The sequence below is a fragment of the Hippichthys cyanospilos genome, chromosome 3 (assembly GCF_059441005.1).
Source record: "Hippichthys cyanospilos isolate Australia breed blue-spotted pipefish chromosome 3, RoL_Hcya_1.0, whole genome shotgun sequence".
NCBI lineage: Eukaryota > Metazoa > Chordata > Actinopteri > Syngnathiformes > Syngnathidae > Hippichthys > Hippichthys cyanospilos.
In genome coordinates, this window is record NC_142371.1 from 23,870,711 (window position 1) to 23,898,209 (window position 27,499).

Sequence of the window (27,499 nt, forward strand, 5' to 3'; positions counted from 1 at the left end):
TTATAGAGTCATCGTTTACTCTATTTGTTTCTACCAACTATGTTCAAATGGAGTTGTTTATAAAGACTAAGATTTACTGCAGCTTTTATGCTAGTTTTCTGAAATGGTATATGGCATTTTGCATTGTGTGTTAGCATAAAGATAGTAAGTTGACATTTGTATTGCTTATGAGTAAATTTATCTTTCAAGAAGAGACAATTCTATACTGTAGCTGTGGAGCGTTCTTCATCTTTGATTAGACCGCACAGTATTTGGAGACGTCAAAGTCAAACAGTCCGTCTCACCTGTCTGAGTCGCTAATGAATAAGTCTATAATGGAAAGAACCGTCAATCGTCACGGAGGCGTGTATAAGTGGAGGTCACCTGCAGAAGCTAATGAGAGCCAGTACAAAAGCTATAGCCGCAATTTTTATGATGACAATGTTCATTTTTTATGAAATATTTTGAGAAAATTTGTCTCTGACGTTTCCTAGCAGAGGAGTGCAGAAGATACATAAGAATGTTCTAAAAAAGGATAGTAATCCAAGTTAAGGCTGTTTTATTATTATTATTTTAACTTGGCTTGAATTCCTTTTACACTTGTGACTACTCCATGAAAACTTCTGACACCTTTTTTCTCCTATGGGAAAAGGGTTTTAGCACTGCAAAATAGATGCTATTTAACATTAAGCTAGCAAAAACGAGCTGTGTGTGTGTGTGTGTTTTTTTTTAAACAAGGTGTAAGAACATAGTTTGCCAGTAAGCTTCAACTGGAAGGGACCTTATCAAGAGCCACTTAAAAAAAATATATATATTCTAATAATCCAATTTGGGGTTAAAAAAATCTTGTGGAAGCGTTGGTATGTTTCACCAGTAATCGCACACAACTAGCTCAATTTCTTAAAATGTCATTTTCCCCTAGCAGAGCAAAACTGCACCCCTGGGGTGTAGCAAGCTATTTAACATTCCATGAAATTTCTTCTTGTCCAAAAACTGATCAATGATGCAATCTGGTAGAAAGCGTTAAAAAAGAAAAAGTTGAGTAGAGAATGAAACTCATTTCAATCACATTTAATGGCATTTTGAGGAGTAAAAAGTTCATGTTTGCAATCCAATAACTTGTTTCTATTTTTTATTTTATTCTATTTGTATTCATTTATTATGTTATATTTTATTCTATTTAAAAAAAAACATTCTGTATATTTTTTTATATGTTTATCATACAATTTATACCTTCAAATATGCATTTTTCCATTTTACTATTGACTGAAAATGACCACATGTATTGAAGGCTCAGATAATGACCAATCACAGTAAGTTTTCTTAATTTGGTCATGTGACATACACATACTGAGACATGATTGGTTGCTACCCGCACCCACATGTGATGTCATCTTCAGTCGACTAAAATAACAAAAGGTGTTTTAAAAGGTATTAATTGTACATGAAAAATAATGATAAACAATTGTTAGACAAAATATTAACCTTTGCTTCTCAAATGGTTAAATAAGTATGCCTTTCAGTGACATACACAATCACATCAATAAATGATGTATATATACATATTAAATGACACGAATGTTAAACTATAGTATAATTTACTTTCATTCTGCAAATATGAGGCTGAACATCATTACTAAAGCATGACACACTGTTTACCTTTTACATCTAACAACTCCAAAGCTCTACACCACAAAACAGCAACCTCCGAACTAGATCACAATCAATATTTAACAACATAAAACGTTAAATAAAACACATCGTACTCACCAGAGATGCTAATTCAGATGTAGGCCTACTTTTGCTTTAACCGTATGCTAACGGTAGCATGTTGCTCTGAAAGTGCTCAAAGTGCTTGCGGGTTCACACAGGCCACCCAGCAATCGTATTGGTTGACCTAGCGTCATAAGTACATTTTTTTGTTTGCTTTATTTTTCCTCGAAAAAGGGAGCATTAACAATCATTTTGAATAATTTCCGACATTGTTGTTTCTCGTAATCCAATCTTTGTCCCGCTGGGTAACACTCACTTGAACACAGCTGAACTAATTAAATGAGAGGAAATTGCCGCGAACAAGATAATCGCAGTTGCTAAAAGTGAAGCCCCTTGCGGCCATCTTGCGTTGCCACACACTAACATTGTTTAGGTCGTAAAGTGATTTTTTATGTCACGTTTTCACTGTTTATTCTGTGTCGACAGCGAAAGTTACCCAAAGTGTGGGGTACTGTTTTAAGTAAGTAAGTCTGGGAGAAGCGGTGAATCCACATTTATTTGCAAAAAAAATGAAATTATTCTTAGCATTATTCTTATGGTGTATCTCAGTAGCATTCGCCATTGTCAATTATTTTCATAGATGAATTAAAACGTGAAGCGTAAAAGACCGAAACGAGAATAGACTAAAATTCTCACCATTGGCAACCCCGTCGGATGAAAAACTCATGCAACGTTCCCTCGTTTATCACGGGGTTTGTGCTCCAAAATTCCCGCAGTAATTAAAATCCGTGAAGTACCTTTTTGGGTAATAAATAAATACATAAACTTTAATATATATATATATATATATATATATATATATATATATATATATATATATATATATATATATATATATATATATATATATATATATATATATATATATATATATATATATATATATTGTTTTTTTGTTTTTTTTTTCCCTCGGACTGACTTAAAAGAAAGAAAAATATCAAGGAAAATTGTGAGATAAACCTGCATGCACATGGTCAGAAGTTGAATAAAATCATGAATTTTTTGACTGGTCTGACTCAAAAGAAGGAAAAATTGTGTGTGTGTGTGTGTGTGTGTGTGTGTGTGTGTGTGTAAGCTTGCAGTATGAAAATCTATGATCATAAATGAATATCCGCAAGAGTGAAAGAAAGGCACGCACAAATCAGTGAGTTCAGACGAGTTGCGGGACAAAAACGGAAGTCTCTGTAAACATCAAGCGAGATTATTAAATGAAAAGTGGCGAGCTATGATAAGTGCGCCCGGCTGCGCTGTCCACATTCATGACTCTCAAATTAATTTGATTTGTTTTAAAAGCCCAGATGCTAGCGCTACTCGCTTCATAGAATCGCGCCTGACCGCTTTTGCGCCAACCTCAAAGAACATTTAGCAGACAGAGAGCATCTGCTCGCATCGGACGCACGAAAACGACCCAAAAATGTTCTTCAACGTCACTTTGCGTTACTGTTTTGGGCCAGCGCGCCGGTAAAAAGCAACAGTGTGATTATGGTGATGACGTCCGTGCCGGAGGACCTTCCAGATGTTTTCCTTTTTGTTGTGGTTAGCAGTCGTCCGCTGTCTCGTCAATGGACGCTGCTAATGCTAATATCTTTTGCACTGGTAAGATTGCTAACTCAAATGCAGCTTTGCCTTGAGGTAAGAGTAATTCCATTCCGTGACTACGTTCGGAACTTAAAACACGTGTACCACAAATGATCTTTTCTCCTCGAAATAGGTAAACGTGCGATTAGGAAAATGTTAGTTTCAAAGTGTTGACAAAATTATCTCGGCTATGACCACTCGAATGTACTATTGAGTCTTTTATACAAGGAAGGCGCGAGTACGACCACGAGGGGGCGACAACTCCTCCCAAATCCTCGTGAGCACAATCAAGCGTGGGCAGATATGTAAGTGCGTGTGCACGCTTTGTGTATGCACTTTGTGTGTTTGTGTGTTCAACTTTTGACTCCTGAGCTATTTTGGGCTCTCGGCAGAAAAATCAGAAGCACGGTTTTAAGAATATTCAGGCACAACCGCATGCCAGGACATAATTAAGTATTTTGCAAAAACACACATAAAAAAATACACACTCGATTAATCACTCTTTTTTTCTTTGCGTAAAGTGTGTTTTTATTTATTTTATGATAAAAGACAGGCTGGCCAGTTTGTGAAATGGACGGGAATATCCGTTGGACAGTTTTTGTCCAAATATTAGGGAATTAATGTGTCTTTGTCATGGTGAGAAATTTAATAACTTTGGCTTGGACAAAGTTGTTTTGTTAGAAAGTCATTTTGAGAGATTAAATTGCTTCTTCCCAGAAATGTTACATTTGTTTTCCTCCACATACTAATCTTAGAGGATTATTAATATGCTTTTCATGGCAGTAGGCCTTTTTTTTTAAAGGATTACATGACACGAGAGTTTCAAAGTCATTTTAAGGCATTCAATTGTTCCAAACAATTTTAGATTCTTCGTCTCAAACGTGTTTTTTTTTTCCTTTGGTGTATCTTTAAGTAACTTCGTTTCATTTAATGGCATCTATGGATTTGGTGTACCTAATGAATCGTCCCTTGATTTCAATCCCCACAAGAGAAGCGCATTTAACAAATTAGGACTCATTTTATTTCAAATGAACACTTATTTTAAACACATTTGACACATAACACACAAAAGCATCAGTGGTGCAGACAACACTCACTCACACACACACACACACACACACACGCCCACACTCACACACACTACTCACAAGAACATTTTGATATGGGGGATTTGTTGTGAAATTTCAAGATGACCCTAAAATGACCTTTGCAGGTGGACTTAATTTGACTTTTTGTTAACTTTTCAATGACCGTCTGTTCAATGTTTCTGTACCTTTTTCTTTTGGCAAATTGCTGTTCGACAACAAGACGCTGAGTGGTAAAATTCACAAAATATGTTTGACATCTGCATAATAATTTCCAAGGACATTTTACAGTACTTCTATTCCTCTCTGTTATTTGACTCCAGAAGTCTCACAAAATCGGTGAAACTAAAGGTCATTTCTCCGTAATATGGGAGTCATCTTTTCCGGTTTGTTATGTGATTATAAATCTACTTTTTTATAATAATCAACCTTGAGATTTTTAATGATTATGTGACAGAAGATGCGAAAGGTCAGACACGACAGAGATGGAATGTAACGGAATAAAAACAGTACGGTAACTGATTTTAATCACAACTAATCGGTAACACACACACACACATCTACATACACGCACACACACACATATATATATATATATATATATATATATATATATATATATATATATATATATATATATATATATATATATATATATATATATATATATATATATATGTTCAAAAGTCAAATAAAGTTTAGTTGTAAAGGTCATTTTAGCTCCTGGAAATGTACACCAAAACCAACTATCTTTTTGGGAGTAGTGTATACATATGAAAGGACTAATACAAAAACCCAATAAAACGACACATAGCCTAACCATTGAAGACAGTCTAGCATCAAACGTGCACGTCAACAGAAGTTAAAGTGCAAACAGGAACATGAGCGGGTAATGACACTGCATAGTTCATGTATGTGTGTGTGTGTGTGTGTGTGTTGCATTATTGCCCTCATTTAGCTGTACAAGTCGACCGACATTTGTCAATCATGAATCCTGGATGCATAGACTGGTCGCCACATCATGTCCGCTGATGACACCCCATCGGGGGTCAGTACGGCGCAAAGAGGACTTGCGGGTGGGTGGTCCTGATGGGGCCGGGGGCGGGGCGTAGCAGGGGGGCGGGGAGGGGTGGTGTCGGGAAGAGGGCGGCGTTAGGGGCATGGGCGGAGCGCTGTGGAAACGTGTTGCCGAGGGCGGCGGCTGCGGCGGCCATGAGCTGTGCGGGAAGAAGATGGGCGGCCAGAGGGGGGCACGGACGCTCCTTGCCCAAACTCAATTTGTTCTGCTGGAAGACAAGGACAAAGTCAGCTTTGGTCGCCCTGAGTTGACACTCTGTTTTTGGACGGTGTTCCACAGGGTTCAATGTTGGGGCCCCAGCTGTTTTCATTGTATTTGCTGCCTCTGAGTTCTGTCTTGTACGCAAAAACTATTTAGTCTTCACCAACCCTTATTATAACACTTTTTGCATAAGAGATTGGCTGGTTTATGTAATTTGATTTTGCCAAATAAGAAAAAAGGAGCACTCTTCAATCCCTGAGATTGAAGGTGATGTGGCCCGTCAGTATCACCAATGTGCAGAAGAGGAAATGGTTTCTGGAAGAATGGCGTTCATCCCTCCGGAGACCTTTTACAAGCCCCCCCCCCCCAAAAAAAAAAAAGCCATGGCGATGACGATGAGCAGGCGGCCAGACACCAAACTTTTCCCCTTTCATTTGTCACCTGAATAGACCTCAATGCAATCTTCAACTGCTGGAAATGTGGAAAGTTTCTCTGCAGAGGACTGAGATCACATCCACAAGGTCTTGCACGTACGCTAAGCTTATTGAATAGAATTTATACAACGAGCTTGAAGGATATAGCGCATTGTTTTCATCCGTACGCCAATCTTTAAATTTCATTTTATTCAAATGCATGCAGATGTATTTAAATCCCTTTTGGTATAGCTTGCAAATAACAACTCTCAGGTCAATTAGAATCGCTGCACGTTGCCATGAGACCATTGAAGGGGATTTTTGAAACACTCAAATGAAACAAATGTACTTGTCAACATCGAAGAAAATTCAGTCTTCAAGCAGCAGCATGTTAACACAGAGGGTAGTTTTGTATATTTCATTATTTTAGCATGTAATTTTGGAAACACGGACAATTTAGTCTTTAAACTAGCAGGGTTATACAAACGTAAAAGGCTTAAAATATTTGAGGAGTTTGAGAGAAACAAGTCCAATGTGTGCTTTTGTCGACATAATAAAATGTTTCTTTTTTTTTTTTTTTGCATATTTGTAAGTTTCATCCTTTTTGACCAAGTGGCACCTATATATTTATATATATATATATATATATATATATATATATATATATATATATATATATATATATATATATATATATATTTATATATATATATATATATATATATTTTTTTTTTTTAATGCAAAATTTTTTTTATGCAAATGAAGCCTTAGATTGTGTCTTTTATTCATGTAGTTGATCTTGTAAACACTCAATATTTTTTTTACCTTCTGAACATATTTATTTTAATTTAAGTCCATATTTTTGGTAAACAATTGTAACTACGGGAGTTATATAGTTAACAAAAAAAACGCTATATTTGTTTAACTTTATACATGTGTGAAAAAAAGTGTAAAAAAATAATTCATTAAAAATGTTATCCCACCTTCAAAAGCAGGTACCACGTTGGTGCAAAAAACACGAGAGTAGTCTTTATAAAATGAATGCACAAGGGTTAATTTTGTTCAAAGTACGAATCACATGCGTGCGATAAATGACGGGCTATTGTATGAAAAGCCGAAATGTCTTAGTGAAGACAGTAAAGTTTAATAACGCGCGACAAAATTCAAATGATGGTGGATGGTGTTGGTGTGAATGTTTGTAGTTTCAGCCTCACACACACTCACACACACATGCGCGCACACAGTGAAGCTAATAGTGTGAAAAGGTGACCAAAGTTATCCGGCCTAATCTTCTGTATCCATAATGGAAACGCGGCGCTCTGGCGGCGCCGCCATGTCACGGCTTATCAATCACTGTTGGAGGACGAGGAGGGGGCGGAACGAGGAAGTCTCCGAAGTCCCAGCTCCCCTCCGTTAACTTGCTCAATGATGTCTTGTGGGGGGTAGGGAGACATTTTCCTCACAACTGATAACAACCAGCCCTCCGGAGCTTTATGGCTTCTTCTTCTTTCTTTTATTCTTCTTCTTCACGCTTTAGTCTTATAATGTAGTCTCACAAAGCGTGACGTAAATGAGTACTAATTTCAAAGTATTTGCTTTGAAAAAACGTCCGCCAATCCTCCTCGTAAAACACTTGACACCGACTAAAGTGCTTTGATACACAAGTACCTTATGTACTGTAGGTTCTGGTTAATGCTACTGAGACAAAGCAGCTCTTGTTTATTCGGGTCGATATCAACTGGGTTCCTATTGAAAACTAAGCAACAAAATAGAGCGGTAAATTAGAGCAGTGCTTCTCAAACATTTTTCAATTCCATTAAAGCAATTTCAGATGGAAAAAAAAACGACTTAAAACAAAGTGCTATGCCATCCATGTTTGATTTATTAAACTTTGGAACTGCAGTAGTAGTGGTACCTCGAGGCCTATTTTATTCAACAACCCCCCCCGCCCCCCTGCCTCTGAAAATAGATGGGGTAACACTATCTTTTTCATTTCTGGCTTGTCTGCCGGAGAATGGCGACACTAACGACGATGCACGCCGTGTAGAACCTAACAACAAAAAAGAAATACAAAGTTGTGAAAAAGGAGTCCCTATGACACGTTTTAGGGATAAGAAAAAGGTTCTAACTAGTTTGCTCTTAACTCATTCAATTCTTAATACACATTTTTACGCTTAAGATTCCAGACTTTCATCCCAGGTAATTATTCATAAATCATATTTATTTAGTTTCATGTGTTTAGCTAAAATTGATGGAAAAAATGTACAAAAGTAACCAAATACTTCAGGTAATTATGTCATAAAGTAATCAATGACGGTTCATTGAAGTAAAAAATTACTTTAGGTACGTAAATGGAGAAGTAAATACTAATGTAATCAATTCAGGTATTTCCTAATGTAATCAATTACTTTAGTACTTGAGTATCTTTTAAGATCAAAAGAATATTGTGTGCTATGTCTATGTACGATCTCTATGTAAATATGTGTGGTATATGAAAGATTGATTTCCATTCCTTACTTAGATTTGCATGTCGGTAATATCTGTGTTGTAAGTGCCGAAACACTGCCACCCAATGGTCACAGTTATCACTACACTGTTCCATTGGCTTATATTGATTAAGCATTAGTCAAAGGTGTCAGCTACCATTCATATAAAAAAAAACATATTTGATGAGAATTTTATTATTTATTACTAATATAACTATTTTAAATGAAGATAATTCTCATCCATGGCACTGAAAGAGTTAAGTTATTGATTACTTTTAGTATTTGAGTGCTGAGTTGATTATTTTAGTACTTATTACCTGAAGTAATTCATTACGTTATTGATTACTTAGTGTAACCAATTACCATAGTACTGATTTACTAAATTTGATTACTTTAGTACCTGCACTAATCAAATTCTTTGCTTTGAGTATCTATTGCTGATTTTAGTACCGTAATTCATTACTTAGCTCTCAATTCTGCCATTTTAAGACCGTTTAGCAGAACACAATACATAAACAAAGTATTACATGACTGAATTCTTAAAAAAAAATTTGGGATGTAATGAGTTCATTTGAAAAGAAAGATATAACGTTTTTGTCCGCATTCATATCAGATTTTTAACAACAGATTTTTTTAGGTTTGACCTGACCTGAAACCCTGTTAAAATTTCACATAACCCCACAAGTACCTTCATGTACCCCCATTTGAGAACCTCTGGATCTGAGAGTGTGTTACCAGCACAAATTGTGAATTGGTAGCTCACCGTCTGCTTGGCAGCTCCTTTGCTGTAAGGAGTGTATTTGGGTTTGGCCGGTTTCCCTGCCGCTCTGTCTTTATGGCGACGACTGCTGATGTGCTGAGGACAAGAAGAAAAACAGGAAATATTTCTACATTGCTTTAATAATCAATGGGGCTCACTCAAAAGTTTAGGAAAAGCTACAGAGAATAACCCAGGTGAGCAGAGGCGGGCACTTTGTCAGTACTGAAAGACTGTCAGGTATTTTGCCGACAGACCTACAAATGATGGGAATGCTCCAAAAAACACAGTTTGCAACAATTTGCATATTGTCTCTGATGGGCTCTTGATCTTGAAATGCAAGATAGAAGGTTTTTAATTCCCTGATTAAAGATGTTTTTCTTAGTGAATTCAACATCAGCAATACTTTGTTTTACTTGTAGTGTATGTGACAGATGAAATTTAGATATATGTTGATTAAACCGTCTTCTCTAGTTGTAGGGCAGGCAGTTATAAATGACATCCATCATTTGAATATCATGATAATGCCATCCGATGGACAAAATTACTGCGAGTATTACATGGAAAAAAAAATGACCAAAAAATGGACAGAATACTGCACAAGGGATAAATGAAAACCAATTACACGGCAAAGTGCTTCAACGTCATGTATGACATGTAGGAGACATGTTGTTTACTTAAACATCTGCACGTTTGTCTTTCTTGAACCGAATGTGTTTTCAAACATCAAATATTATTTGAATTGATCTCATCGTATGTTCTTGGTGTTTACTCAGCCTAATCAGAATGCACATCTGAGGGAGTGTTTTACGTGCCTTGCTCAGTGCTGCTGTTTTGATCAGCAAAAGAGTCCTTAAGTAGAATGAATGTCCTTAGTCTAGGTTGAGTATATTACAAGCAATTGTAAATAATGGTCAGTTAGCACAGAACTATCACACTTCTTCTCGCACGTTAGATTGTGGAAACAAAGTTTTATTTTTATTTTTTTTTTAATCTTAGTCTCACTTTTTTTATATTACAAAAAAAAAACATTAAAAGATACTACCGGTATATTCCTTTTATGTGAATCAAAGCTCATTTACAAGCTCTAAAACTTGATTTCTGAACACAATTGCGATATTTTTTGTTTCTAGCATTTCAAAAAAACATTACTGGAAGACACCAAATTAACCAGTGCAATCTGTTTTCGGTTTGAAAACAAAAATCTACTATCACGTACTAATTCATCAATGTATATATAATCTTCCTTCAAATTGCATAATTAACCGCCTGGCAATTTGCCAGGCGCAAGCGCATCCTCCACATCTGTTTACATGAGCAACCATTTTTGTTTTGTAAAAATCAGACCCCGCCTGTTTTGATTGGTCTTGCGCACAACATTGCTGCGGCTGCCTGTTCTTCTTCTCCGGCATGAAAAATTGATGCGTCATGTCTGGGCGGAAAATCTCAGCGTGAGCTCCGACGAAAGCCACAAACTTACAAGCCTTACGTGGCAAAAAATAAATAAATGAATAAATGAAAAAAAAGAAGAAGATTTGAGAGCCTGAAGTGGGGCATAAAATGACATTTAACATCTAGTGATGTCACTTCTATGAGGAAAGAGCCATTTGACATGATTTTAGTGACAAAATGGCCACCGAGATGTTATTTTAGTAGCCCAAATAAATCCCGCTGTTGATAATACTTTTATTTTTATGTGTTTTCTCGTTGTTTTATAACACGAGGTAGATAGTGCTTTTTTTTCTTTTTTGGTTCTTGAGACAAGTTTGTGTATACTTAAAGTTTATCGCGCATTTACTGATACCATAAGTGCCACAATGCACAGGAAAAGGCCGTGTTCCATTGCTGTGAAGCAGAAGCACGAACTTTCTATTGTTTTCTTCTTTTTTTTAATGTTTTTTTTTTCTCTTTCATGTTTTATTTATTATAGCTTAATGCGAAGATGCAATGCAAAATGTCATTTATGGGCTAATAAAACTAGCATTGATTGATTGCATTTATAGTATAAAACTCTAAACAAGATATAGTGTTGAGAATGTAGCTTGATTGTCATATAACAATGCTCTGGGGAAAAGAAAAAAAATAGGCCATTGATATTGTGACAAAAAAAAAAACTCAACCAGATGTTTGAACGAGTAAGCACAATTAAAAAAAGGAATAAAATAAACAACACCAAAGTTGTTTTTCTTGTTGGCAGCTACGGTATGTAGTCGATTATATTTGAACACAACCGGTTGAGCAACTCATGCAAACAGAAAATACAACAATATTTTATCTCCTAGAAATACATTCCTTGTCCTCTGCAATAAATGACCAATACTACTGCATGTTATGTTTCCTTTTTGTTAATTTCACAAATGTTCATTTTTTAATTTTATTCATTAACGAATTATATATTTACGTTACATAAATGTTTTCTATTATATCGCATCTGACATTATATTACAATACTTACTGTGAATTTATATTTTGCATATTCATTACTTAAGAAATGACTCTTTATAAATATTGTCAGCTCATCAATTATTATTAACTATGATAAATGACTTGCTCTCTATATCCCTGACTTTCAAAGCCATATCATGCATTTTCTGAAGCAATCTAACTTCTTTTTATTCTTTGACAAGTCATTGCGCCCTCTGAAGATTGAGTTGTCTACGTCGTTGGCATTTGTACTTGTGTGCCCGCGTTGCCATGGCAACGTGACCAACGCAATATTGATATTTCCAAAGACTGACAAAGATTCCTGTTGTGCTTATTCTTTTTTTTGACAAGCTGTCTGATAACGATGCAAGTGGAGCGTCGCCATGGCAACTGACCAGCCAGAGCCGCCGCATTATGACAACCACCAAACATCCGCTCTTCTTACAACATTAAACTCCCGCATTCAATTTGACGAATTTGTAAACTATTCCTTAGATATGCGTATGCGCTATAGGAACCGTAATTATTAACCAATACAACGTATGGCAAGAAAACTTCCTGACGAAAATGAATACATGAAATAATCATAATAAATCACCTGCTTCAGCTGGGTCTCCGAGTTGACGTGCACATCGCACGTCTCACAGTAAAACGTTTTGTTCTGCAGGCCCGTGGACGCCTTGGATGAGGACGGCGGCGCCACTTTGCCTTTGACTCCCGGCCTCGGGAACGACTTGATGGAGCCCACGCCGCTGCGAGCTTCCAGCATGGTCTTGTGCTTCGTACCTTATCATTGGCAGACCAAAAAAAAAAAAAACGCTATGTGTCACATTGACTTTCTACTTTCTTCATTAATAACAGGTAATCAACTATCCTAGACTTTTTTAGTTCAGCTAACAGATCAATGGTACAATTTTTATTAAATTATTTAGTTAAATAATATATTTACTCTAATCAATGTAACAGGCTTGCAAATCTATGCTAACGTTAGCTTTGTCTCACTAGTAGAAACTATGTTTAGCTAGCTGTTACTGCTGACCAAGAGGACAAGTTTACTTTTGTAAATAAAAAAGAAAAACATGTCTTATTCTGAATATATGCATAACACGGTTGCATAGACATTTGCCATGTCTCTTAATCTTGGAATAAATAAATGGGTCATTCCAGAACTGGAGGACATTCGGGCTTAAAATTCTTGAAAAGTAAACCTTGGCCTTTCTCTGATTTTCTGCTATATATTCATCAATAATAGATAACCAACAATCATACTTTTAGTTGGTTCAATTTACAGATCAATGCTACAATTTTTTATTACATGATTTGGTGACAGGATTGCAAATCTATGCTAACGTTAGCATACATATATATATATATATATATATATATATATATATATATATATATATATATATATATATATATATATATATATATATATACAGTATACACACATTTTTTTTTCATCATTCTGATCATATGCTTAACAGAGTTGCATGGGCTAGAGTGAGACATTCAAAGCAGGCTAACTATTTTATAAAAATTTGAAAAAGAGGAGAGGACATCACTTTGTTCAATTCTTTTTTTTCTGTTTTGTTTTGGGGTTTTTTTTAAACTGTTTGATGATGTCAGTTGTGATTCACTGCTTTCCTTTTAATCTGCCATGCTAAAAAAGGGTTGCATGCATGTTGCATAATTGCCCGTCAACATCAACATTCTCTCTTTAACAGACTGAACACGCCTGCTTGTTTAGTCCCAACATATTTATAGAACATGGATGGATGGATTATGGATATTTTCAACATAACAACAGAACAGAACAGAAAAATTCAGAGTGTTAAATAGCAGTTCAAACTCAAAATCAATATTTTGATAGCATCTTCTTATGTTTCCCTTTGTTTAATTGATAGATTATTTTAGTGAACATATACACATTGCACATCATTTATACATACAGTCATCCATATACTGTAAATTACATTTACATGTCACAAACTTATACAATTTTTAATATATTTTTAAAACTCTTTTGAGCACTGCCATTGATTCACATCTTTTCAGTTCTATTTCATAGTTGTTCCACAAATCGACACTTTGAATAGATATACATTACTGGTGGACTGCCTCCTGGTGACTAGCCGAAAATAAATAAATAAATAAAACCCCACAGATAAGCCGCACTGGACTATAAGACACAGGGCTCAAATCATACGGAAAATGTTGCGATTTATAGTCCGAAAAATACAGTACGTTTGCCCTGAAAGTATAGTTATTTGTATTTTCTATCTGGATTATTTATTTGATTATGTTTTTTGACGGTTCGGACGTGAAATGTCCTCTGACCTCTGAAAGACACAAATAAACGAAATCTATTTTTGGGACAGAAGAAGACAGAAGAAGCACTGTATTCGAATCTCCTACCGCTATTGTGAGCCTCCAGCTGCGATGCCGAGTTGACGGCCACCTTGCAGAGTGAGCAGTAGAGCAGACGCCGAGCCTTCTCGTCCTCCGTTTCCAATTCGGTGTCCTTCTCGGGGTCTTTGTCAGGGTCCGGTTGCGGTTCCGGTTCTGAGGGGGAGTTGAGTTCTGCCTCCGAGGTTGTCTCCGGGACGTCCGGGACGGACGACGGGGTTCCGGCCAAGTCCTCCGGCGTCTCGCGGGTTGCAGCGGACTCTGAGGGGGCTGCCAGTCGGAGCACGGGGGACAGCGGCGGGGGCGCTGTGCTAGGGACCACATCTGGAGACACATCATCGGCATTAAAGCTGATGATGGATGGAGATTTTTGCATATTACGGCAAGTCGTCCAAACTTTGCTGCCAGTTGGTCTTTGACATGTCTACTTAATTTTATTTGCCTTGGGAAACTTAAGTTGCAGGGTGAATTTTCAAATCAACAAAAAATATTGAGACTTTTCGAAGAAATAACGATCAAAGTCATCTTTACCAAATGTTGCTAAGGTAAACTGACTTTAGGAGCTGAATTAGAACCTGAAAATGGCCAAATTGATGCTTAATTGGCTGCTTCAAACCAAGATGGCGCTCATCATGTGTCTTTTAAAGCAGCGGTTCTCAAAAGTGGGGTTCGCGGACCCCCGTGGGTCCTTGTCTGACTTGTCTGTGAAATAAATTGGGTTATTAATGAAAAACAATTTGAGTTCATCACATTTTCTTTTCTATTAACTAGTGAATTTATTCATGACTCATCAGTTAGACTCAAGAGTTTGGTTTCTGTCCCGAGTTTTGTTTCGTTACTTTCCCCTCATAAAACCAAGATGGCAGTCTTCCTGTGTGTTTTAAAGCATGGCTTCTTGAGACCTTTTTGTGGGTTTGCTTATGATAGACATGCCTACCAAATTTCATGTTGCTGATTGAAATAGGTAAAAAGGGGTACATTTGAAAATTTTGTCTCCTATTTGGGAATTTTGTCTCCTATTAGGGTGACAAACGGTCACCTCCTGGCTTGTCATCCACGGTCAGTAGCTAAGAATGAAAGTGATCAATCAATCATATTTTATCAATCAATACCAGCAAGTGCCAGAATAACAATAAAAACAAGTCAAGAGTGGGAAGAAGAAGAGAAAATCAATAGTGAAGTGGTTGCAATTCAGTCAGTGTCATTTCTCTTATTCCAATGAAACATGACAAGTTGGTTTTCAAGTTAAAAATAATGGAGGAATTTCATCGAGCGGACATAAAGGAACCAAATGCAGCGCGCGTACACAGGCCAGAATAATAATCCAAAGCCCCCTCACATGACTAATATTCAGTTTTGACAGTTACTAGAAGAAAAAAAAAAAAAAACTTCGCTATGTTCGCGGCTTCGCTGTTTCAAAAACAAATCGACCAGATGACACAAAGTGGAAATGAGGGTTTATTACAATCATCATGTTTCCTGCCACATTCACTTGAACGCAAGCGAGATAACAAAATGTGACATGATACGTACGTTTGCAATTTGGATGATTGATGTTTTTCTTTTTTTTCCGATTTTATTTCAGAGTGCCTGGAGGTAATAGTCGTAAATTCATAAGGTTCAACAATTCATTACCGTGGGCCACATCTCGAATTTACTCCACTTACACAGGCTTAAAAATATTTATTGAGAAGTTGATAACAAAAAGCAATTCTAGGGGGCCTGAAGCAAAGTAATATTTGGCCATTGAAAGAACATATTCGCTCACAAAAAGGTTTTCAAAATGACCAAAAAGCATTTGACCGCAAGAATTCAAAATCCTGCCTCAAAAAACAATGCTAACTCACAATGCAGAACGCCATAGACTGGCTTACTATTAGCATTATAGTAATGTTTGTTATTTTTCTTTAAAAAAAAAAAAAAAAAGTTTGCCATCTCATTAAAAGTCAGAATCTACAAAAGTAATTTAGTCTACGCTGGCCTGCCCGCCGTATTTGGTATCCTTGACCCAGTGGACTGGGGAGTCAATGGGCTATCGCTAATGGAGCTAACGACCACCATCCATCTCAAAGCAGCGGACGGGAGCAAAAGGAATGAGTCAAATGAAAAGTCAGACAACTTTAAAGCTAGACCAGGACGAGGAGAAGGACGCCACAAGGTGAGAGCTCTGATAAGAGCGCAGGACGCTCATTCGCTAAACCAGTCAATGGACAGAATGCAGGCTAACGTAAACAAGAAAGAGCCTTGCAAAACACAATTTCTTACTCTGGTAACCAGGACCAGAAAATCTAAAAATGTACATTAATGATCATTGAAAAATCTTACAATAATAATTTCTACTGTTATGAGACATTTGCAACAAGAAAAAACAACAACTTTTGATTGAATAAGTATAAAAATTGAAAAGAAACACAAAATAATAAAAGCAAAAATGTCCAAATCCTAGACAAGATTGCAAATGATGACAAAATAAATTAAACTAATATAATATTATATCATAAACATTCATATTTTATGACATTAACATTTACTAGTAATCTTAGCAGAATAGAGAAATATTGTTTTGCAAAATAAAGTAAAAGCATATTAACTCATTCAATGCCAAGGATGTATTTTCACGTTTTTTAAGAGTCCAGACATTAAATCCCAGATACTAACTTGAGCTCAACACTTAAGTACATTAAGGACATTAATTTCAGGGATACCTAAATATTAAATTGATACTTAAGTATCAGGGATTAAATGTCTGGACTCTTAAAAAACTTGAAAATACGTCCCTGGCATTGAATGAGTTAAAAAGAAATTTCCGAATCCTAACAAAAATGGAATATGATGAGGAAAGTATATCAAATTAATATATTGTACTAATATTGTATTAATATTATAAACATAAAAATCTTATTCCATTAATATTTATCAGAATCGAGAAATATTTTATTTTGAGCAAAATAAAGTAAAACAAAATACAAAAGATAAATAATCGAAACCAGAGTAATATAAATTTGTAAGGAAATGGTTATGATATTCTAAAAAGAAAAAAATGAAATTGGACAAGAAATTACATAACTAAAGAAGAAATTACAAAAGAAAGAAAGGAATTACAAACTTCAACAAAAGAAGAAAGATAAAGTAAAAATAATAGAGTGAAATATTACAAGAACAAAATCAATCTATTCATCCATTTTCCGTAGCTACATTTACCTATGGTTAGAAATAAAAAAAATGTCAGTTAAATGCAAAAATATCACACAAAAGCAACAGTTTATGAAGAAGATCTAAAATTAACAAGAAAAAAATTCATATAGCAAAAAAGGGAAAATCTGCAAAAGCCCAAATTCATTAGAATTGACAAAATATTTCAAGAATGAAAAATGACAAATAGCATTTCACCAAAAAGTGACAAAAGTCAAAATTCCCCATGTAAAGTTATGATTGAACAAGAAAAAAACTAAACTGTTTTAATTAAAAAAACAGCAAAAATGCAACAGTACAAAAAAAATCAACTGAATGAGCTCTATAACAGAACATTATTAAAAGTGTTACAAAATGTGCAATAAAAGAAAATACTAAATTACAGTACTAGAAAAAGATACTTTCTACCGTTCTAACTATTATGACAATTATAGTATTATAATATAATGGTTTTATACATCCATATGACGTGAGAAAAGAAATCAAGTCTCCATTAACAAGAATCGTGTTAAAGATAGGAGGAAAAAAGGCATCAAATATTGCAGGAAAAAGGAGAAGCGCTTAAGGAGCGTAACTGAGCAAGGAGCGAGGGAATTAGGCCAAGGCGACAAAGGAGAGCATGGCGGGAAGGCTCAAGTCTTTTCTTCTTGCGTTCTTCACCATCATCCTTCCAGCGCCATGGCACGTGTCCCCCCTGAGATGTGATTAGCTTTGTGAAGGAAGCCGGATGAAAAGCTTTTCATTAAAGGGCCGGGCCTCTCATTACACGCCGTCTCGACTTAAAAGCCCCCGATCCCCCCGGTGCCCCCCCCCTCCCTTCCCGGAATATCGATAAGCTTCTTACACGGGCGGGCGCTCGGTTCAATCTTTGGCATCTTAACGTTTTGTCACAGTCCTACGCTTTTTTGTTGTTGTCTGTTTCTGATTCCAATTTCATCCCGGAGCAGGCAAATGAGCCGCAGCTACTTTGTATTGCAAAGTCAGAGCGCTTTGCGAAGTCTTCTCCGATGGGACGCCGCTGCCGAGAACGCCAGGGATGAAAGGAGATGGAGATTGATGGACCGAGACTGGACAGGAGGAAAACTTTTTCGGGATTATGTTTGAACAGAGTTCCAAAAGTGCCGGGTTGTTTTTCTAATCCGGTGGTTCTCAAATGGGGGTACTCGAGATTTTAAATAAAACAAACAAGCATGCAAAAATTCTTAAAAAAAAAAAAAAATTGAATTAATTAATTGTTTCAGGAAAATATAAGTTCTTAAAACAAATTTAATGTTCAGTTGGTTATTAAATGTCATTATTGTAAAAAGCCAGATTCTCCCCCATGCTCGAATGGTTCACCTCAGCTCGTCATGTGCCACCGCTCGTTACCTGTCACGTTAATGATTTATTTTTGTAAACGCATCTCTATTATGATCCCAAAAGAGGACACTTTACATTGAGTATTTTTCTGTGGTCAAATATTTATTCATAATTATTTCATTTTAAGAACAGGTCTGACACTTTATGTTGATTATTTTTTTGAGGACAAACGTTCATTAATAAATAAGTTAATGATTTATTTTTGTGAACAGATCTTTACTGTAATCCCAAAACTGGACGCTTTATGTTGAATATTTTTCTGTGGACAAATATTTATTAATAATTAAGTTCATTATTTTTGTCTACAGTAATCCACAAACAGGATGCTTTATGTTTAATATTTTTCAGTGGACAAATATTTATTCATATTTTAAAAAATGAGGAAGTTGTCTAGGATTAAGGCTCAGAGTTGTCCTGCCTTTCCTCTTGCTAATGAGTACTTGAGTAGCAGCAACATGAAACATCAGAATACTTTTCATCAACCACTTAACCTAAATACACACACACACTCACACACACAAATCGAGTCCAGCTGTCCATTAGTCCTCACTCGCGTTAAGTTAATGGAGGAAGTAAAAAGTTAGTAATGATTCCTCCATTAAACATTCAGCCTTACATCCATGCACGAAGTGTTTTTATTTCACATTATTTCAGAATCATATCATAGAGATATTAACTGCCTTGGTTACACCAAGTAAATGAGCTGTTCCTGGCCATATTTCCCAAAGAAAAAAAAAATGTTTAAATTACAATATTATCATAAAAGATATTGGCATCTGCTCAGTGGACAATTTCTTCTCGTGTATTAATATTCATTAGCAGGTGCCACCAGTGCATTGTGGGTAAAGAGGAGCCAGGCGGCGCTAGGAATGCGCAGGTGTCTTTCAGGATGATTAATGAGCGCCACCGCGGCCAGGAAGGTCGGCGCGGCGCCGCTTTGTGCGTGACGGGTTTGCGATATTGCAACAAGAAGTTTGTGTGTGTCATTTATGTCACGCATCACACAGAAGATTCTGAAGTAATATGGAAGCTGTCACGTAACAGGCCAGTTTGTTACAGACACCATGCAAGTTGTGTAACATGGACAGAAGTTACGTTTGGACCTGTACCAGTGAGTCAGAGGTCACTGAAGGTCGTTTGGAGCTCTGCCATTGCCTCACGTGATAAACAACAGCGATTATATATCAAAACTTTCCTTGATTCCTCTCAGATGCTCTGAGTCGCAGCTTTAAGTCGGTTATCCGGCAGGAATGGTGATGTTATTGTTTTTTGGAGTGTTTTTGTTTTTGTCTGACATCTGGCTGAGATCAATGGATTTCAGCACCCAACTGGCAGCGTCGTCGGGTTGTTGCAGCGACGGAAAAACACGCGAGCAAAAGTTGGATCAATAAAGTGCTTGTCTGCCTCCGGACAAATATCAAAGATGAATAAGCTAATTATTCCATGTGCAGTTAGAGGGGTTAGCTAAACAAGACCCCTCACTAAGTTACCTTACAAGAAAGCCAAGTTATGCGCAAATTGTATCGCTAACTAGATTACACAGGTGTTGTATTATAATACTGAACTGTTAAGTTACTATACATGCTAGCTACGTTACATGCAAATATGAATTAAGTTAGGCGTCAGTTCTGTGTCACAAGGGTTATGTTACAAATCAGCTAGATTTGTGGGAGTTGTGTTAAATCACATGCAAATTATTGTATGTTACAAGCTAGCTAGCTATAATACACACACATTGTGTTATGTTACATGTCAGTTAATTGTTACGATACACTGCAGTTATACATGAGTTATATGTCCCAACGTATTACATAGCAAGTAAGCTAAATTATATGCGAGTTGTATTAAGTAAAATGTAAGTGGTATTACAAGCTAGCTAAACTACACTAAATGAAAAGTTATGTTACACATAAATTAATGACCCAAACATTATGTTACAAGGAAGTCAAATTTTAGTGAGTGGTGTTACATCACATGGAATTTATGATACAAGCTAGCTAAATTACCCACAAATTGTGTTATTACAAACCAGTTAAGATGTACAATACATGCTCGGTACATTACAAACAAATGAAGTTAGGGTGCACGTCAATTATGGAAAACTAAAGCTACGTTACAAGTAAGCTCAATTATATGCAAGTTGTGTTACATTGTGAGTTCTGTTACATCGTATGGAAATCCTATTACAAGCTAGTTAAATTACACACAAGTTTCGGTTTGTTACTCAGTACTCACCAGCTACGTGCGATGATCCATGCTAGCTTTAAAACATATGTTAATAGATAGGTAGCATGCAGACTTTGTGATACGCAAGTTGCATAACACAGTTAAGTTACACGTGAGTGACATATAAGTTGCGAGGTACATTACATGCCATGAAATATTACACGAGAGTTACGTGAGACATGAATAAAGACTTGCATTGCCTTAAAGTTACGCTGTGGGAATATGTATTATGTTACAAAAATGAAAAGTTTTTTCACAAGGTTTGTCTGTCATGTTACACGTGAATGTAAGTGTTATGTTGCATGCACATTTTGGTACGGGTTAGCTAAAATTATAAATAGGTTCTGTTGTTACAAGCCAATTAAGAGTTATGTTACATGTGAGTCATATTAGCTTACACGCAAATGATGCTGCAAGCCATCTGATTAGAGCAAAAATTACAAGCCAGTTATGTGAATTAAAAGTTTGATTATGCCATTTACGTGGCACCCAAGTTGCATTTTTGGCCAGTTGGTTGTTGGTTTTGTTACATTCCTCGAAACATGTCTGCTTACACCACAGTCACATTTTTGGGGTGCGAAAAGTGACTTGTCATCGTTCTTGTCTGAAATCTTAGGATTACAAACCGCCGCAGCGGACACACACCACGTTAGCTAAAATGAGAAGGTGTGACATCACAAAAAAACAGGAGGAGCTTTCCACCAACCTTTCCTGTCTGCTTTGGGCTCCTTGGCGAGCGACGTTCCTTTAAGCTTGCTTTTGGGAGCGTCTAGGGCTTTCAGCTTCCTGGCGTGCTTGGTGCCCTTGTAGTGGGCCAACGCTTGGTTCTGCCAAGAGAACAAACAGAACAGCAGGCTGGATCGAGTCCGGGGACCGGGATGAAATGATACATGAAAAAAGCCTTCCAGCGCATGGACAACCGAAGAGGCGCGCGAAGCAGCTTAGAGCTAATTAGCCCAGGCCACAAGGCGCTAATGTTTGATTTTCCCTCTGCCAATTTTGAACACATCTTACACTGTGATTCACTGACTCCTTTCAGACTACATTTTTCTTGCTTTTATGAGCCAACGAGTGACTTATTCACATGGAAAATGGAGATTTATTTGATTACTTTTCAGTCACTAATGCCAATCTCTTGTCATTTTTGTTAACATTCTGACATTTTTCCTCCCCAACTCTAAGGCCGTGCTAATAAATCGTCTAAGCGCAACACGCTGAGATCTATTAGGGTGTTTTTAGCCCTGTAATAAAAATATTGTAAAGAATTCATTATGTCATGACTCATTTATGAAAGAAAGGCTCAAGAACATGGAAACACAAGTCATCCTGTTCATCAAGCTTTCAAACTGTTGTTCTCTGGTCAGCACTACAGGGCTCACAAAAGCAAGAGTTGAGAAAGAGCAGAGAGCTGTGAAAAAAAAACACGAAAAATGCACTGTGAAAGAACTCTTTTGATTCTATGATATTTGGTAGATAATAACTTAACAATTAGCGACAACTCTATGAAAAATTTTACTGGATGCACCATATATATATATATATATATATATATATATATATATATATATATATATATATATATATATATATATATATATATATATATATATATATATATATATATATATGTATAATCAGTTGGGCCGGGTTAAACCTCTATGTAGGCCATATCCAGCCCACGAGCGTTATGTTTGACACCCATGCTCTACTGTCTTTATTGTTCAAATGTACTCAATATGCATCTGGAGGAGCAGTGCACCCGATTTCATTGAATGCCAGCTCTACAATTAAAATGTACGCATTCTATTCTATTATTTTCTATTTTTATTTCATTTTTACTGCAGTAAAAGAGTAGTTGACTGCTCAAATCTTGCATGCATAATAAAGGTTCTGCGGTCAGGAAGGCCACCATGTAATATGAAGAAGCATGTTCACCTTTCTTTTGAGAAAAAAAAAGGAAAAAAAAACATGTACATTGTATGGCTAATTTATGCTCAGAAAGTTTGGCCAGAACCCCCCCATGGGGATAAATGTGGCCTTAAGACCCCCTGTTGCCACGGCAACAAGAAGCCTTCATTTATTTGCGCACATTAAACAAAAAGAGACTTTTTTTTCAAATATTTATTGCATATTGCGTGTGTGAGTGTGTGTTTCCCGATCAATAAAACATTGGAATTGCATTAATCCGACTTGATCCTATACATTTTAAAAGAGGCTGTATAATTTGTGCAGATGGAACTGCTGTGTAAGCAGCAACACATACAATACATTTAATGTTGAATATTTAGTACAGCGTAAAACATTTTTAACGCTCTTCTGCAAGTCCCAATTTCGAGTTCTTTTTCTATGCATTAACGCAGGATGTGTGTTGAAATGAAAGTTTTTGGAAGGTTTAGAATTACCGTAATATCCATGGTAATTTCCATGAATTTATCTATGGCGTTTTACATAGTATGTGTGCATTAAGCTAGCAGGTTTTGATTGGACAAAAGTATATGGTTTGATTCAATATTTTTGGTGTTTAAATACGCAATGCATAAATGTGTTTGTTTTATGTGTCTCTTTTGTAGCCCCTCACCTTGCATGATGGACTTAATTCACTGACACCAAGAATTAGCTTAATTATGTGTTAGCATTAAGATAGCAGATTATGGTTAGACAAAAGTACATAGTTTGATTGACTATTTTGATGTTTAAACATTCATTGTTAAGAGATGTTTGTCTTGTGTTTCAAACTCAGTTTTGAAGCCCCCCTTGCATTGATTTAAGTAGTTTTAGTCAGTAGAGCACTAAAACAGTACAAGAGTACAGTACAAAAATCAGCAAATTTCCAAGGCAATGTATGTTTGCATTGAGCTAGCAAACGTTTGTTTGAAGAAATCAGACGGTTTTGGTTGAATATTTTTAGCGTTTAAATACACAATGTTTGATTCTCTCTTGGTTCATCTCTCAGTTTTATAGCAAACATGAGTTAGAAGTGAAAAACAAAGCCAATAGCAAGCCTCTTATTTGGAGAACTGTGCCAATGAGATTCTTGTTCTCTTTTTTTTTCCTCCCTAAAAGTGATATTATCCCATACTCTCCCATCGTGGACGCTTAAGGATTCTATTTTCAGCCTCTGAGCCCTACCAGGTGTACCTGCGAGTTGAACCTCAGTCGACAGACGCCGCAGGAGACGTGCCTCCTCTTGGCGGCAGCGGCAGTGGGCGTGAGGCCCAGCGTGTGCTGGAGGACGGCCTTCTGAACAGGGTCCATCTGCAAAAGGACGTAGTGTATTAAGTTACGTTGCACACAAGCTACATTTTTGTCAATTCTGATTTCATGTTTGATCCAAATGAAGTAACGGGAGAAGCCGGCAACGTTAGCGTTATGCGCACTTGTAGCATTATTCACGAGTGAAGAGCAGATTCTATTGGCATCAGTGTTACACAATGGGATTCAGACTTGCAGCTCTCGCCCAAAACTTTGCGAGGGGAGGGGAGGGGAGGGCTGCTGTGTGTGTGCGTGAGTGTGTGTGAGGGTGATGACACACAGAGTTGGCGGCGTGCGCTGGCAGCTCGGCATGCTGGGAAAGCGGAGCTGCGGAAAGGCAGCGCCAGTGAAAAACATCTGGGCTGTGACAGAGCAGGATGACCTGCTGTTAGAAACACGCGCTGGCCTGCGAACATGTCGGCTTTTTATTTTTTGTGCTTTTCTTTCACTATGTTCAAAAGTGCAACATCAGGACCGACTCAAGGAAACATCTTTCGTCCTTCGGTTGATGACAACCTGTCAATCTTCTTCTTTGACAGACTATTCGATGATGTTTCACTCACGCGCGATGACTGATCTATTGCATTTTTTTTAAGATGAATGTGTGTCAAGTTTTGTCTTTTTTTTTATGTTCAAGGCTGAACACAGGCTGTTTTAAGGCTCTAAGTGTAACTTAAAACTCTAATCTTCTTCTAATCACACAAATTTAACAACCTAATGCCATATTGGAATCCTAACCAAAGCAGGAAACACTACTTTTAAATGTAGTTTAGTACCAAAATCCTGCTTGGAACCGCAACCCTGACTTGAATCTAAATTTGAACCCTAATGCTTTAATAGAAAAAACTCTGATCCTTGCTTAAAATCAAAGACACGAATTAAAACTCTAACACCCAGATTTTTGACAAGCTAATGCTGGTTTGAAATACTAATTTGAATCATGAACCCAGTCTTGAAACATGAACTTAAATCCCAAACCTTAATTTGAATCCTGAAAGTGTAGTATAAAGTACTACACACCCTAATTTGAAACCTCAACTCTGTCTTGACACGTAACTTCGAAATGCAAACCACTATAAACCTAAGTTTAGGCTGTCACAACACCCTCATTTAAAACCCTAATTCTGAATCGAAACCCTAACCCTGGTTGGAAACATTACTTTAAAGCTGTAGTTGAAAACCCTGATCACTACCGCTGACCTTTTCAAGCCATTTTCAACATATTGAGTGCACGCGAAGGATGCTGATACCAGCTACCGATACTTAAAACACAATTCGCCATTGAATATTTCTTCCTTGCCAGTAGTTGATGCAATTCTGCGGTATCTATATTCGGGAGAACTCAAGCATGAGGACTTGTATTGTATCAGTCTGAAAAAAATGATTTTGAATACCCCCACAAATTTGCTTCTGTAAAATCGTTTACCCTTGTCAAAAACCCTAACCTTTATTAAAACTCTAACCACGTCTTGGCACCCTAACCCCACGGCGCATTCAGGAATCTCAAATGTTTTGGCTCTGCATCAGCCACCCACCGAGCTGCATGCGGCGGCTCACCCGAGGGTTAGCGAAAGCCGTGACTGGGACTAAATGAAGCGGCGAGCTCATATAATGCGAACGCCCACACGACAACATCCCATAATACTCGCTCCTCCGCGGTGTCTGCACAATCACTTCCAGCGCGATAGGACGCCGCGTTCATCATGCTCAAGGAAGAGATGCGCTGCCCGCATCCCACTTATGACTGTCAATCATCTACGTCCACGATGCTTCCGGCACAAAAAACGTTTGGGATGTGATGTCATTCACACCACTTACGCTATGACACAATGCACAACCGGTACAAAATAATAGCATTTACTTCAATCACAATATGATATACTCTCATTACGACGAGATAAAACACACTGAACCTCAATTGTGAATCCATATGTCACGCTGATTACAATGCGCAGGTCTTTTTTTTTTTCCTTTTTGCTCCAACGATATTGCTCTGTAATTACAAGGCGACACAACACAATTCACTACAGCCGTGATGAAATATAACTCACTCGATTTAGGATGCAGTAGGTGTGATGTGCGGCAATTACGATGAGAGAGACTGGAATTATGACAAAGTTGAAAAGAAATATGTTTCACTGTAATTATGACGCACTAAAAAACTACTCAAATTACAAAGCGACATATGTGGTTCACCAGAACTGATGGGATCAAGACGATTTGTTTAAATTACGATAAATTGTTATACAAGTCTTATCGGAGTTTTGTGGCGTAATGACTGACTTGACTCATCACTGTTACGAACACTACGACGTCCCGAAATGTTCAAACGCAAATGATTCAATTTAGGAATGCTTAAAATGACAGAATTTTACTGACAGTGTATTATTCAGTTGCTGTTGCCAGTGCTTAGCAGTAGCTCCAACATTAGCGGCTAACAGAGCTAGCAGTAGCGGGCAGCGCTAGATGCTAGCAGCCTTAGTGGCTAGCAGCACTCAACTGCCCAATAGAGGTAGGAGAGAATCATGAGATTACTTTTTAAACAAGTCACCTGACACAGTTGCCACCCCACCTGATCACTTTTAACAAACCAAATGGCGAACAAAATAATCCATTGCTAATTTATTATTAATTGGAAATGTGTTTTATTGTCTTCTGTATTTGTGATTGTTCTTCAACCAAGCAAAATTGTATATATATATATATATATATATATATATATATATATATATATATATATATATATATATATATATATATATATATTTTTTTTTTTCTTTTTATCAGAATGCCTTTTTTATTTGTATTTACAACATTTTTATTTGTATTATTTTTATTTTATTCATTTATAATTATTTTTATTATAATTTTCATATGTGTATTTTAATCAGAATTCCAAAGAATTCTCAGAAAGATACACAAACACGAAATTAATCGATAGCTGTGGTCCTACTAATGATACAGTAGGTGTATTTCACACAAATTACCATGTGGTACACTGCCGTTATGTTGTAATGTGATATAATTCACTCAAGGTGCGATGAGATATTTCAGTGTACTTACAGTTCAAATACATTTAATAATTACATTTACTCCATTTACAGTTACAGTAAATAGAATGTGACAGAATTACACTATAATATACTGCAGGTACTACACAATGGGGTAAAATTCACTCCTCTTTCAAAAGTAGATTCAGTACACCTGGAACTATGTGGTAGAAAAAAAAATACTCAAATTCGACTTGCTCCAGTTGCGATCAAGTAGATACGGTTAATTCCAATTAT

General features: G+C 36.7%; 1 protein-coding gene across 3 annotated transcripts in view; it reads right to left on the minus strand.

Moving 5' to 3' along the window:
- Positions 1 to 5,069: 5,069 nt before the first annotated feature.
- znf385d (zinc finger protein 385D) overlaps positions 5,070 to 27,499 on the minus strand; it is a 61,753-nt gene continuing 39,323 nt past the window's right edge. The window contains exons 3-8 of one of the 3 annotated variants that reach the window (XM_088411850.1): positions 24,099 to 24,215; positions 21,667 to 21,787; positions 14,193 to 14,507; positions 12,373 to 12,560; positions 9,357 to 9,449; positions 5,070 to 5,698 (exon numbers count right to left, since the gene is read on the minus strand). In XM_088411850.1, the coding sequence (XP_088267976.1) occupies positions 5,465 to 5,698; positions 9,357 to 9,449; positions 12,373 to 12,560; positions 14,193 to 14,507; positions 21,667 to 21,787; positions 24,099 to 24,215 (1,068 nt within the window). In that variant the 3' untranslated portion in view covers positions 5,070 to 5,464. Of the gene's footprint in view, positions 5,702 to 6,841; positions 8,158 to 9,356; positions 9,450 to 12,372; positions 12,561 to 14,192; positions 14,508 to 21,666; positions 21,788 to 24,098; positions 24,216 to 27,499 lie in introns of those variants that run through there. The other 2 variants (XM_088411849.1, XM_088411851.1) reach the window with 2 other exon arrangements.